Genomic DNA, 14455 nt, shown 5'->3' with positions numbered 1-14455 from the left:
ATTCTGGTAAATAAGAGATTTCATGGGAAATCCTGAACTTCTTCATGATTTCAGTCACTGCTCAAAGGTTTTTAAAAGAAAAATGTACAGTATTTTGTATTTGAAGTGTTTAAATGAACCAAGTAATTCCTCCATGGGAAATTCTCCTCCCAGCTGTACCAGAGCACCCCAGGCCACATCAAACATACCCCTTGGACTTTTCCCTTGGGAAAACACTAACACCAAAACACCATTTGCTCCTTACCGGCTCAATAATTGCGGGCTCCCCTTTCTGTCCCTTCTCGCCCCGTGGGCCACCGATCTGCAGCACACAAGGGAAACACAAAACCAGAGTCAGAGAGGACATCACCCCCATCAGCATCACTGCTCTGAGCAGGATCTGGAGATCCTGGACCAACTTCTGCCCCAAAAGGATGCTGGTGCTCATGTAGAAGAGAAACAGGCACCTCCTCACCCCGTGCAGAGCACGTGCAGTGCAAGTGAATGAATCCAAGTGAGATGTTCTCGCTGGTTTTCACATTGCTGATCTTTATGCTGTTAATGATGGGGTGACAAACATTTTGAGCCAGATTCACCTTCTATGGGAAATAAACTCTCTTACCCCTTCATAGATGGTGTCCTGGTTGGCAGGCATGCCAGGGCCAATATCAGGAGAGACTGTTCGGTCGTAATAGTTATCATAGTAATTCCCATCATATTCTTTTATTGTTTCCTCAGTGAAATCTTTATCCAGGTCGTCTCCTCCCTGAGCAGCCTGGAAGCAAAAGAGCAGCAACACTTCAGGCTGTGCATGTTGGAATAAGGGATGCAGGGCTTGCAATGTGAGGAGGATGTATTGTAACAAGAGTTGTAAAGAACAAGGACAAGAAAAGTTAAGTTCTGGAGTTCTAAAGTCTCCAGGGACCTCTAAGGGTCTTCTCCAGTGGCAGGGAAGAAGGACGGGAAGATCTTTACGTCAGAAACACCCTGGCTTTCCCCGGGATTCCTCTGTCAATCCCTGGAATAACACTGAGGAAAAGCTTGAGTGAGGAAAACGAAGCAGAGCACAAAGCACCAGCTCACATCAGGAGCACTCTGCAAACTCTGAAGACCTGAAGAAAGAGGCAATGGAAGTTTCTAACTCCAAGCCCTCCTCATCTCTCACAGCCTCAATAACAGAGATGCTGGATCATTAAGCACCAGAATTGACACATCCAGTCTCATAGTCAAAATGCCCACCAAAACCTCGATCTGTTGTTGTGAGTATCTGATTACAGGAGGAAATGTGGAAAAATCCAAGTTCGCTTCTACCAAACCTCCTGTTTGCTTATCCCGGGATCCAAACTGTGACCGGAATTGTGCAAAAAGCAGAAGCAGAGGTTTTTCACAAATCCGATGCATTAATCCCTGAATCCTTCCTGAATCCTTCCAGCAGCAGATGCTGGGCAAGCACATCCAGACAAGCATCAGAATTTCCTTGCTTCTCTCCATCCCCCTGTGCTTTCTGCAGCCTGGCAGGCAACTGCCTCTTGGCATCATTTGCTCCGAGCAGCACTGTGAAGAACATGTGCTGCTGCTGATGGGTTTTTTGTTTCTTTCCCATCCAGGTAATGACCAAAATGATCCATAAATTGAATTATTTCCAGTGCTTCACAGAGAAATTATCTCCTCCCTACTATGAATTCAAAATCACTTAAATGCCACCATCATTTCCAGACCTTGTTTTGGTGCCAAAACTGCTCAGAACCACTGAGCACAAGCATCTGCATCCAAATTCAAGAGGTTTTAAATAAGAATAAGCCTAGTGCTAAGGCTCTGATACCCCATCTTCTTTACCTTTGCAAGCACCAACCAGTCTTTGCAGGAATTATAGCTTGGCAATTACTCAATCAGAAGGCTCAGAAAAGTTAGCATCACTTTTCCTTTGTGCTGTTCAAATGGATTGGGTGCTATCACACTCTCTTTTATCCTGTTTGCAATCTTTTATCTGGGTTTGCACTTCGAAACCTTAAAACCTGTTTATCTCGCTACAAAGATTCTGGATATAACACAGCAAGCTTGTTCCAGACTGCATTGCTTTAAATGAACATCAAAAATGTCCGGGATGATGTTTTGATTAAGGTCCCAAAATCCATTTGCATGGGAAGATTTGCTTGAATAACTGGGCAGAGGAGGAGCGAAATTCTCCATGCTGAGAGCTGCAGGTGCTTTGGAGGAAAACCAAAATGAAAGCCAAAAAAGTCAGCTCCTGAACAATGCTGGTAGACAACTAAAACCAGTCTGCAAGGGAAACAGGAGGCCCAAAAATCAGTGCAGAACACTGTGCCTCTGCTTTGCTGGTAACAGCTTCATTTAAATCTCCTTTTAGTCCTCCCTTTAGAGAAACAATGCAGATATGAAGCCCTGGTATCTGCATCTGGACAAGTAAAGCAAACTGCCTGATGAATAGCAGGCAATGAGCAGAATCTACCTGCTCCCAGCTCCTCTTGTTCTCGGGAGCATCGCTGCCTCCTAAATCTCAGAATTGCTTTCCCGGCATTTATCAGCCACGATGAACCCCAGCCCAGGAGAGCTCAGCGCCTGCTCCTGCCTCTCAAACCTCTCGCACTGGTTTCACTTGTACAAAGCTAAATCCCCTTTCCATTCCCATCGTAGGAATTAAAGTCTTCCCAAAATGCTGTCAGGTGAACTCCAACAGCACCGGGCTCTGCCAGCAGGAGCCTGGGAGGTGAAATCACACCGCACATACCCATAGCCACGAGCACTTTGCTTCCTGAACCAGCCAAAACACTTATGAGATTCTTAATGGACATTTTTTTCTCTTTTTCTAAAGAGCAAACAACCTTCTCCAGCCCCCTCAGCAGCTCCCAATGAAAGCCTGTTCTTAATAACAGGTATTAGGCAGGCAACTCCATGCAGGAGGTGCCGATCCCCACTTCCATACTGCTCACAAAGCAGCCTGGCCTGCTGCTGGATTAGCAGATTTGGCTTCCCCAGGAGTTCCTGGTTGCAGGAAGGACCCTTAGCTCCCACTCTGAGGTTTCAGCCTGCAATCCATATCCTCCTGGGTGCTTGTCCCTCAGGCTGGCTCTTCCGGGGACTCTTCCCTATGTCACACTGCATTAGCCTTTGCCTCAGTGCATGGGAATCTCCTTCTGCCAGGCAAGCTGTGTCCTTTGCTCTGCTCCTCAGCTAAGAGATTCACTGGAGCAACCTCCCACCCCGGGAGCCATCCTGCAGCCTTCCCTGTCCAAATGCCATCTCCTTTGGAGCTGCTGAGTGGAACAGTTGCACTCTGTCCCTGTGAGATGCTTTGCTGAGAGAGGGTTGAGCTTTCACACAGGAAAGTTTCACCATGTGTTTCCCTACCTGAACTTTCCTCCTTTTATTTCCTTTTCCTAACAACCAAAGCAGCCCTCGAGCCTCTTGTTTCCTCTTCCAATTTTTTCTAAGGTCACGCTATCCAATCTTTAATTCCTCTCTGTTAGAAAGTTCAAGCTTAGCCAAGGATTTCTGGCTCTTTGTCAGGAAACAGCAAACTTTCCCGTCCATGGGTTCCCTCAGGTTGGCGCTCACTTCCTTGATATACTGGAGCCTTTTCTGTTTCTCTCTGTGCATCATTTTGGGTGGCTCAACCTCCTCCTCCGCCACAGTTTCTACACTGATTGGCTGGACACGACCCCTCTGCATCACTGGCCCCAGGGCGCTGAGTCCCCCCATAACCACCACAAAACTCTGCCAAGTCCCATCCTACCTCCCAGGAAACATTATCCTGCTGTCAACTCCCTTGCTGGTGCTCCTGGATAGCAAAATTGGCCTCATGTAGCATTATTTCCTTACCTAGTGAGCTGTACAGCACGTGGCTGCAGGGCAATTTGTCTAAGTCTCATCTGAAGATGAGACCCACATTCATCTGCTTGGTGTACATCAGCCATGGGACCTGGACTGCTCTCCCCTCTGAGCAGCTGTGGCACAAAGCAGAGGTCCTCACTCTGGTGGATGCAGGAGTTTGAAATCAAGGGTTGGTCCCAGTGTTGAAATGGATTTTTTGAGCATTACAATCTAAACCCCTGAAGATGTTCAGTGGGAACGACAAGATGAAAAACACTGATGTTTTCCACCAAATCAACATTTTAAGGATTTATATTAATAGCTTTGAAATAAAATGATTCTACTTAGATTTTAACAGCAACCCTCATTTTTCTTCTTGTCACACAAGCACTTCACAGAGGGAAATGCAGATGTCAGCACGAGCGCATTTTTCCAGGGGAATAATCCTTCCCTAAAACCTCAATATCTGAGTTCCACACCCTGAAATATCTGGAGCGAAAATATTTTACAAGGAACTTCCTCTTCCAAGAGCTGCCCAAAGCACTGCCAGATTTACCACATGGGTGAGCACATCCTCGCTGCTCTCAGGACTCTGAAACACCACAATTCATCAAAGCCACAAAGTGAAAGGTAAAAGCATTCACTGAAATTACATCGCTCTCGTTGTAGGTGATGACGGTGCTTGTGGGGAGCTCGGCTTCCACAGCGTTCTCAGTCAGTCCCCCCTGAGGGTCTACTTCTTCATTGTAGTTGACATCCTCGTAGGGCAGAGGTGTGAAGTACTCCTCGTTAATGGTTTCATAGTTGTACTCATCCACGAGGGGATCACCCACTGTAGGATCCTCTTTGGTCTGCCTGTCAGGGTCCCCTCCATCAGGAGATGGTGTGGGAGCAGGATAGTCCTATCGCAGGAATAGAACACCAGAATCAGAAACAAAAGCAAACCTTCCGCACCAGCCTCCACCTCCCCTTCTACAAAGGTGCCATTTGTGAACCACATCTTTGCCATTGAATTGGTACCTGCTTGGTTTCAGGTCTCTCTCCAGCAGCCACTTCAGGAGTGCTGGGTTTGGTGGTGGGAGCTTCTGGCTTTACAGATTCATCAACATCTTCATAGTAGGGGTACTCATAGTAGTAGGTGTCACCTTCGCCCTCCGCGTCAGTGTACTGCAAAGAGAAGATAAGAGGCAGAAAATAAGCTGGCAGCACCCAAACGCATTCCTGCCAGCTCTTTTAGGCATTATTTCATATCAACAGGGCCACACTGCGATGCAGATCCATGCAATGAAATCTTTCCCTTCCTCTTGCTCATCAGCTTCTATGAAACCTTCACCAAGGCTTTGGGCTGCTATGGCAAGGCTGTGATTTGAGGAGGTTCTAAATCATCTCTCGGCCCTCTGATCAAAGATGACGGCCCAAACCTGCAGCAGTTCAGTCACCCATGATAACACAATACAGAAACATCAACTGCTTTTAGCCTTGCACTGCTGGGACCTCCCAGGTCACACGTGTGACACAGTGAGAGAGGTGGGAAGAACACACTTGAATTGTGCAGCTGCTCTGCGAAGCCGGGGTACTATTTGCACTCTAAGCACTAATAGTATCCATGTGACTTCCCATCCACCCGCAGCCCACAGGGCTCCAAAAGCGAGATATTTTCAGTGTTTTCCACAAGGCGTCAGTCATTCTTCAAACTGAAACACAAACAGAACGCTCGGTTACAGCCAGGCATGGCAAATTTCTTTGCCAGTCCATCGCTCTCACTGGCAGCAGATGCCGGCGCGTGGAAGAGTTATTCTTACATGGAGCAACACAGCCCTAAAACAAGCCAGCCCTTGTTGAGCTGCTGGCTCCAAGGGAAGTTTCATTTTCCTACTACCACTTATTTTGACTATACTGAGGTCTATTTTATTTTACTTATTTACTGTTTCTCCAGCAGAGCTGGCACAGCGGTTACAGCACTTCCCTGGGGCTGGGCACCCTGCGAGCATCACCCTCCTCCCCAAATCCCTGCTTAGGTGGGGGGTTTTCATTCAGTCCCAAAGCTAAGCCAGAGCAGGCTGCTGGCCTTACAGCTTCCTAGAGGGGAGATTTAGACAAGATCTCAGGCAGAAGCTCTTCCCTGTGAGGGTGCTGAGGCGCTGGCACAGGGTGCCCAGAGAAGCTGTGGCTGCCCCATCCCTGGCAGTGTTCAAGGCCAGGTTGGACACAGGGGCTTGGAGCAAGCTGCTCCAGTGGAAGGGGTCCCTGCCCGTGGCAGGGGTTGGAGCTGGAGGAGCTTTAAGGTCCCTTCCACCCAAACCATTCCAGGATTTGTGGGGATTTGGCAGGAGTGCACAGATCTGAGACTGGCTGAAAGCAAGAGAGTGCATGGACCAGCAAGTGGGACCAAGAGAGCAGCCAAGATACTGTGAAGCAGCTGAGGATGGCAGACCCTTCAACTGCTGTGAGCTGAGCCTGAGACCTCTTAAGAGGGTGTAAAATTCAGGTGATGCTCTTCTGGAAATCAGCCACACTCAGGCATCTCTAATGCAGCAGCAGAAATAAGAGGGCATTTTGTACCAGTCCTTCCTTTCCTTATTTAAAGAAAAGATCTGGGGCTAACTCCTTGTAGAAAAATTACTGAGCACAGCAGCTTATACAGATGAGTTGGAGCCAAATGAAATTCAAATGTCAAATGCACGGGCAGAAGCATTTCCCCCTCCTTGAACACCTGTTCTCAGGGAATATTGGGAAAGAACTGCTACATCTTTTTACAAGTCCAACAGTTAAAGTTGGAATCTAGAAGCAGGCGCCTGCTTTGGACAGGATTCACCTGCCAGGGAAGGTCGGGGTTCCACACTCAGCTCAGGTCATCTCCCCTGCATGGCTTTGAGCTCCAAGCGAATATTCATTTCAGTCTCTGGAACTGGGAGGATCCCAGAAAGGAAACTCCTGAGGGCAAGAGCCAAGACCAGAACCTGCACATCCTACAAACAAGCTCTGTCTCAGCCTTAACAGATCAGTTGCAGGGAAGCACAGAGGGAGGAAGGAGCAGAGTGTTTCCAACTGCTCTGTGGAGCTGGATGCTGCTGCCCAGAAGCATCCCCAAACCCCACAGGAGCCTTACGTATTCATCCTGGTTGGGGTCCTGGGACTGGGGGGAGTCGGGGATGGCGGTGTCGCAGTCGGGGCTGTAGTGTTCGCAGTAATCATGGGCTGCTCGCGGGTCCGCCACGATCAGGAGCTGCTGGATGTCACCCTGCAGGGAAGGAAACACAGAGCGTTAGGGGACGGAGCGATGGAGCATGGGACCGCAGATGAGGGGACAAACACCACCAGGAAATGAAAAGCAAAATGCTTGGCCGTGCCTCCCCCCTGACACAGACACATCACCTGAGACGAGCCAAGGGAAACCCTGCTGTGCTCAGTGCCAGGTCAAGCAGCCACTTATCTCTGTGAGGTGTGAAGCCACCGTGCTTCCTGCCCAGTCCCAAATGCACCTTCCCAAAAGATAACCACATTAATTTCCAGGTTACTGCAGCAGCCCAGTGCAACATCTGGGCACCTTTCAGATGCTACACAAGTTACTTTAAAATTGAGCATTGGGTTAACCTCATTAGTCATTGTTTCCTGTGAGCAACCTTTACAAAATTAGCAGAAATGTCTGCAAAGTGGTTTTCAACTTTCTAATTTAAGGGAAAAATATTCTGTCCTTTGCTTTTTTCTTTTTCACAAACCCACAGAGCAGTTCTGTCACTGTTCTGGCTTTTGCTTTTTCAGTGTAACCACCAAAACTGGGGATGCAGCATTAGGAACACAAAAAACGCCAAGCTTTTGTCTCAGAACATGGCCAGCTCTGGCCATTGCCTGACACCGTGACCCATGTGGGGAACGTGGCCGTGGTGTGACCCTGAGGACATCTCCCAGCCCTGAGCAGAGACCTGAAGGAGCTGAGGGTTTCTAACACCATCCATCACTATCCTCATCCCTGTCTTCACAGGCATTCAGAGCATCACACCAGGCTGCTCCTTTGGAGCTGCCTCCACTGCAGGATGCCCAACCTGGCCAAGGCAACTGGCTTAAAGTTGATTGATGGGAAGATCCTTCCAGCTGCTATTTCTGCCCGCAGGACTTCAACCACCCTGCCCCTCATTGACAGCCACATTAAGCCATTAATGCCCCTGTCACTTAGGTGGTTGAAGCTCCCCGGTTTCCATTGGATTGTGGGGAATGTCTGGCACTGTTGGGATAAGCTGAAATAAAACAGCCACAAAAGCAGACTTGGTGCTTGTCTCTGAGAGGCAAGGAAGGAAGGCTGAAAGCTTTTTCCTCCTGATAAGGCTGGATTTACACCTCAAGGAGAGCTGATAGTCTGCACCCTATAAGTGACCAGGACTATAACTGTGTTTCCTTGAGGAATAGATAAAGCAAAGAAAGGCATGTTGGCTAAACACAGTGCAAAAGGTTAAGCAGAAGAGAATTTGCTAAAGCTGAGTTTGCTTTTAGTCTCAGCTGATGGCAGCTCCTGAGCTATGCATGGGGACAGATCCTGGCTCAATGCCACCCTGCTTCCCTGCAGTACATGAGGAGCTGAGCATCCTCTGGGTTTGATGGCTCAAGACATTGGCAGCATCTTGGAGCACATGGGAAGGCATTCCCTGCACATCCCAGAGCCACAGGCTCATGTCTTGGGGCCATGGCACAAACCCCAACCTCCCTCAACACACCAAAGGACAGTGTTGGTCCAGCAGCTGCTGCTGAGTAAGGGGAGAGAATGAACAAGGGAATCTTCCTGCTAGTTCTGGGTCAAGAACCTGAGAAAATCAGTGCGTAACTGAATAGATTTGGTATGTGAGGGGTGCCAGAAGAGAGAGGGAGCTGCCTCAGACAGCTCCGTCAGAGCTCACCACGCTCTGTGAGCACCATTCAACATGCCTACTATTTTCCCATTTCCTTTTCAAACCCAATCAATCACTCTGCCCAGCAAAGTCCATCCTTCCCTTGTTTCAGCAGCAGCATTCAAGCATGCAAGGTCAGAAGGAAAACCAATGGACCCAGCTTTGCAGGGATGAGAGCCCCAGGGAGCATCTGAGCTCTGGTACAGGCATGGGCTTAGCAGCTCAATGATGGGGGAAGGAGGAGAGCTCACAGGGTGCTAAACCATTCATCTTTGTTTCATTACCAGCAAGTGCGCAGCACTGGTGGATACCCAGTGTAGAAAACAGGAGTAAAACCTTGTTAGCAACATTCCCACTCAACTGACCTCATCCCTCAGTGCAAAACAATAAAATGGGCTAATTTAGCCTGCAATAAAAAGCCCCACTCTCCAAACTCCACAAAAGATGCACAAAGCTCTGCTGTCAAGAGCCCCATTGCTTTGATTTAAAAAGCTACTTTAAACAGAGCGGGCCATGCTGGGAGCCTTTTGTGTCCTCTCAAGTGTGCTGCCGCTAATAGATTTCCCCAGGAGATAGCTGCCCCCAGCCCCGCACCCTTCCTCACTCGAGGCTCTATTTGTTGCACTGCTGTGCTTACACAGGACACCCCAACCCCTCTCCTTCCTATGTCAGCATCTGCTTTTCTCAGCAGCAGCAGCGATAACGGAGATACCGTTACACATGCAACACATGGCAACAGCAACCGCTTCTCCACGAAGCCTTTGTAAGGGAGAGAACTTCCAGTTACACAGAGGAAGTGGTTTAAAGACTTTACGAGCCAAGATATTTCAGGGTTTGAGACTCATTTTCAAGTAAAGAGGTATCTAAGTCAGGGAGCAAGTCAGTAACACACTGGTGTGGCTCCAAAGGAGATGTCACCAGCACAGCATCCTCCAGGCACCCATGCAGGTGGGTGAAGTCCTCCTTTGGCATAGGAACAAGTTGGGCATATCTGGGTACAGAGGGCTCCAGGAAGTGCCTCAGTACCTGGGGTACTTGTTAGCACACAGAGGCAAGGCACGGTTACACACATCCAAAAAGTCAGTCTTTGCCTGAAAATAGCCAATTTCATCCATCAGAATAACTAGGCTTTTAGAAAAGGAATAAATCCTATATTGAACTTTATTCTTAGAGCTTCCGATGAAAAGGAAGAGGCAGGACAGCACATTTATGGAAGTGATTGTGAAGCCCAAGGCTTTTATATGCTCCACCAAACCCATGAAGGCGCTGTTAGGACCAGTGAGAATTTGACATTTATGGCAAAGCCATTTATGCCTGATGATTCGTTTGCTTTATAGATTAGGTCCCACCGAGCCAGTTGAATTCAAGTCCCCAGCCAGCTCCCAGACAAGGCTGGAAAAGCTCTTTGAGAGCATTTTTTAACACTTATTCTATATGCGTGCAGAAATGTCACATCACTTCCAATGACATCAACTGCAGTAACGTGGGGAGATGACTGTGGTTCACCAAAACAAACAGCTGGCGAGGCCAACCCCAGTGACTTCATCTGGCACCAGCGGCAGCTCCGCAGATACTGGGATTCTTCAGGGCTCCCACTGCACCGCACTGACAATTATGGGGCTGTTGTTTCACTGCATCACCCCTGAAGTCTTGGAGCTTCTGAACATTCGTAAGCATAAATCCTGCTTGGTGTGTTGTTTTAAGCTCCTGCATTTAAATTGGAGCCACAGGCCCAGGATGTCCAACTGTAACACACCAAAAAACTATCTGAATTATTGGAAGCAATTGGGATGTTGCTGGGTTTTCTTATGAGAAACTCATTGGTTCCATAAATGCAAACCCATCTGGATGGCTTCAGAGTGGCAGGGGTTCAATGCAGCTCTATGATGAAGTGAAAGCTTAGGGATCCCAGCCACCAGCAAGCTTCCAAAATACCTAATCCCTGTCTGGGAGCCCTCGGATGTTCCACTTGATAAAGGCTGCCATCAGCACTTGCCCTGGACACAGGCTCTGCCCAGGACACAGCAGCTGCCCCACGCCAGGAGGCTCCTTGGTTGCACTAAGAGCTGTGTGAACCCAAAGTCCTCATTGAAGGAAAGAAGCAAGGGGTGACCCAGAGCTCCCCATGCCCCAACTCTGCCACTGCAGTGAGCCCCAAGTCAGATGTACAGTAACCGCTGAGAGCATTGGGGCATCCTTACCCTACTGGCATCATCCCAGAGCCCCTCTTTAAACACAGCTGCTCCAGAAAAGAAGCCCAATGGCAGCAACAGGGTCAGATGAAGCCTTGTCACCCCCACCAGCCCCTGTCCTCTGAACCCCTCTCACTGGCCAGACCTGACAGCAGTGTGCTCACCAGACAGAGCAACTTAGTACCTAAAGGGCATCCTTTGGGCTTCCAAAAAGCCTGCACTACAAAATGGATGTGAAGGCAATAGCCGAAGGTCTGGCTAAAAAAAGCTTGATTCACATGCAGTCATGAGTCAGCTACAAATACTTGGTGGTTTGGGTGAATCCAACCCAGATGTTTGCTTCCCCATCCTGCGCAGTGGGGCTGCAGGAATGGACAGGGCAGCTTTGCTGTGAGGCTGCTGCTATTTCCCCTCTCGGGCTTCAGTTACCACAAAAACGGCTCCTTCTGGTTTTCAGCACTCAGATGGGAGCCTCTTCTGAGCCCTCTTTAGAAAAAACAGCTTTAATTAAGCAGAAAAGGGATAGAAGCTTCACTGGAACCAAATATAACTTCAAGGAAATACCTCTCAAGGGCTGACAATAGTTCCTCTTTCTCACTGCATCTATCTGGGAGAGCGGGTAGCCCCAGGAACCCAGCTCTCCACCCCCATCAGTCTATTCCTGCACTCCCAGTCAAAGCTCAGCCATTCACATTTCTGGTATTAGACCTACAGAACACAAACTACAGCATTATCTGGAGAACCCACATGGCTCTTCCCCTGACCACAGCAACAAGAGGAAAATAAACCCTTTGGCTCAAAGGTAAACAACCTTCCCAGTAATTTCCAACCTTTATTTTATGATCCCAGGGAGGATGCACACAAGGATCCATCAGCTCACTGTTAGTCCTGGCCACTGGATTTGAAGGACTGGGGCAGGAAAGCACAGTCCCCTCCTCTAATGTCTTTTCTCCCTCCCTGAACTCTCCTAGCCTCCACTCCTAGCTGCTCTCAACACCCAGCCCTGCTGCAAGGGATGGAATCACAGTCGGGCAATGCCACGTCATCCTTCCTCCATCTGGAGCTGCTGGATCCTCGGGTCAGCCACTCCATGGCTCTTCCTTCGAAAAGAGGCTGTTTGGAGCAAGGGGCTGTATTTTCTATGCGCTCACAGAGACCGCAGCGCGCTGTAGGTCTGTCAGGGTAATACAAATTACAAGCAGTTTAGCAAGGACTCGTTACTGGAAGGGAAAGGACAAGCAATTCTCTAAGAGGAGAACAAAAGCCAGATGGCTTTGCTAATTCTGGAAAGCTCTCCTGAAGAAGCTGTCACTCTGCCAATACCCAAATACCAGTCAAGGACTCAAGTCATTAGCAGAGCAGGAGACACTAACACAACGTTCATTTCCAGGCAGCTACTCCCCCCTCAGCCTCACTGACCACAGTGTCCATCACACCCCACCCTCATGCAAACACTCCCCTGGCAGCACTGGCACAGCACCGAGCACCCTCCGCCTTGATGGAGCTTATGCCAAAGTCCTTGTTTAAGTGACAAGGCAGAGCTAATTCGCAAGGACAACATAGGCAGGGCTCACCGGCAGTATGGACCATTTACCTGGCAGCACTCTGTGGGTGATGGGCAGACCCATCCACCATTCCAGCTTCCAATCCCCAATGGGGGAAATATTTTCTTGCCTTTCCAAATGGCTGAGTTTGTCAAACCGTTAATCACTGCTGACAGCCCAGAGCCACGTTGCTCTCCCCACTCCCACACAACATCTCTCCAGCCACCCATCCCTCAGCCCTCTGCCACCCTGATCCGTTCAACCATCATGTCCTGCCCCAAGACTTTCTCACACAGGGACTGGCAATGCCCTGCAAAGAACAGAAAAGGGGCAAGATGAAAAAACCTGACCAAGCTCAAATGGATGTTTAATGATCGGGCAAGAGCCCAAGTTTAGCTCCAGACCTGCCACTCGGACCACATAGTCCTGTCCTCCCTGCACCACCTCCCCATCCCTTCCTTGCCAACACTGATTCATCCCCAGGCACTTCACCAACTGAAACCTCCATCCTTTCAGGAGACATCCAATCACCAGCTTAAAGATCCCCAAAAGCTCCAGGGCTGCTTTATGCTTTGAGGCAGTTGTACTCCACCTTATTCAACCTTGACCCTGACTGGCTGCTCAGCACAACATGAGCATCACACAGTATGCTACAGTGTGGCTCCCACCATAAGTCATAAATCAGCATTACTTCCATGGAACAATGTGTCTTCCCTCGCTAAAAGCTGATGCCTAGACCTTGGAGGACAATTTTTCTCTGGAAATATACCACATGGGTGGAAAAACCCAGATAAGGCAAATTAGCAACCTGGCGTTTAATTAAGGTCCAGGAACTTACAGGACACAAGGCAGAGAGAAAAACAATCCTTAAGGAAAAGGCAGCTCGGAAAACAGGTGGTGTCGGCAGAAGCACAAAAAGCACCAAATCTACAAAACATTTACAGCAAGGCTATTGTAGCAATGCACTTCTCCAGGGGTTTTGTTTCAGAGCTGGAAAAGCCGCTGTGGGGACAGAGCAGCATCCCTCCTCCAGCCATGGTGCTGATGGGGCAGGACGAGAGGCACAGCTGCCGGTGAGCAAGGGGGATTTTTTCCAGCAAATGGGAAAATGTAAGGTAGAAAGAAACCAGGAAAAACACACCTACATGTGTTCGGTGTGTTACCTTACAGGAAGGCAAATGTGGCCACTAGAGCAGAAATGGGGCTGTGGTTTAACCCCCTTGCACCAGCCAAGAGGCTCCCGCAGGAGCATCCCAGGTCAGGCAGTGCAGAGCAGGAGGCAGTGTCCGGCCCACGCACGTACCAGGGGACGCGTCCAGCTTTCCCTTGACTCATGATCTTAAAGGCCTTTTCCAACTTAAATGAATCCATGATTCCATGTCTGGTGCTGCAAACCACCAGACACCGCGGGCGTGCTCCGCAGGGAGCGCTCCAGAGCCGACAAGCACTCTGAGTAACTGCTGCGGCTGAATGGACAGGGGAGCAGGACCCAGCTCGAGCAGAAATGACTCCTCAGCTTCTGTTTATCCTCACGCCCCACAGCTCTGCACCCGCAGCCTTCCATCAGCTGCTGCAAGCGTGGTGGCATCACCCTCACTCACTCCAGTTCTTCAAAACAGAGTATTTGCGAGCTTTGATTTTCCCTTCCCCTTCAAGCTCCCACTCCTTTAACTCAGGTCCCTTTTAAAACTGTTGGCCTTCCATGTGGCCAGCACTCTGCTGCTTTGTCTGCATTCCTCCTCTTTTGGTGGATCACAAACACCAGAACCCTTTCTCTGAGCTAGGAAGGGATGCCCAGGGCAAAGCAGTAGCCAAGCAGCAGCAACTGCAGGAAAGGAAAAGGCAGTCAAAACACCGTCAAAAATAAAGCAAATACAAAAACCTGCTAAAACCACCCAGAGACACAGATATCCTTAAACCATCATCATCGTACTCAGCTCCACCGGCTATTTTTATATATTTCTGTCTGTTCAACAAACCACAATCTATCTGCAAGGAATTTCTGGGCATGAAACACTCCATTATGGAC

The 14455-nt window shown here is 49.1% G+C and overlaps 1 protein-coding gene across 2 annotated transcripts in view; it reads right to left on the bottom strand.

Moving 5' to 3' along the window:
• Positions 1–14455, bottom strand: part of COL5A1 (collagen type V alpha 1 chain) — a gene marked incomplete at its 5' end in the record, with an annotated part of 131377 nt that overhangs the window by 67423 nt on the left and 49499 nt on the right. Inside the window, 5 exons of one of the 2 annotated variants that reach the window (XM_080630674.1) lie at positions 245–301; positions 602–784; positions 4464–4712; positions 4831–4977; positions 6920–7051. In XM_080630674.1, coding sequence (XP_080486800.1) covers positions 245–301; positions 602–784; positions 4464–4712; positions 4831–4977; positions 6920–7051 — 768 coding nt within the window. The remainder of the gene's footprint in view (positions 1–244; positions 302–601; positions 785–4463; positions 4713–4830; positions 4978–6919; positions 7052–14455) is intronic. The other variant, XM_080630675.1, reaches the window with a different exon arrangement.

This window comes from Psittacula echo, assembly GCF_963264785.1.
Source record: "Psittacula echo genome assembly, chromosome: 16".
In the NCBI taxonomy this organism is placed as follows: domain Eukaryota; kingdom Metazoa; phylum Chordata; class Aves; order Psittaciformes; family Psittacidae; genus Psittacula; species Psittacula echo.
This window is presented reverse-complemented; position numbering and strand designations above follow the sequence as displayed.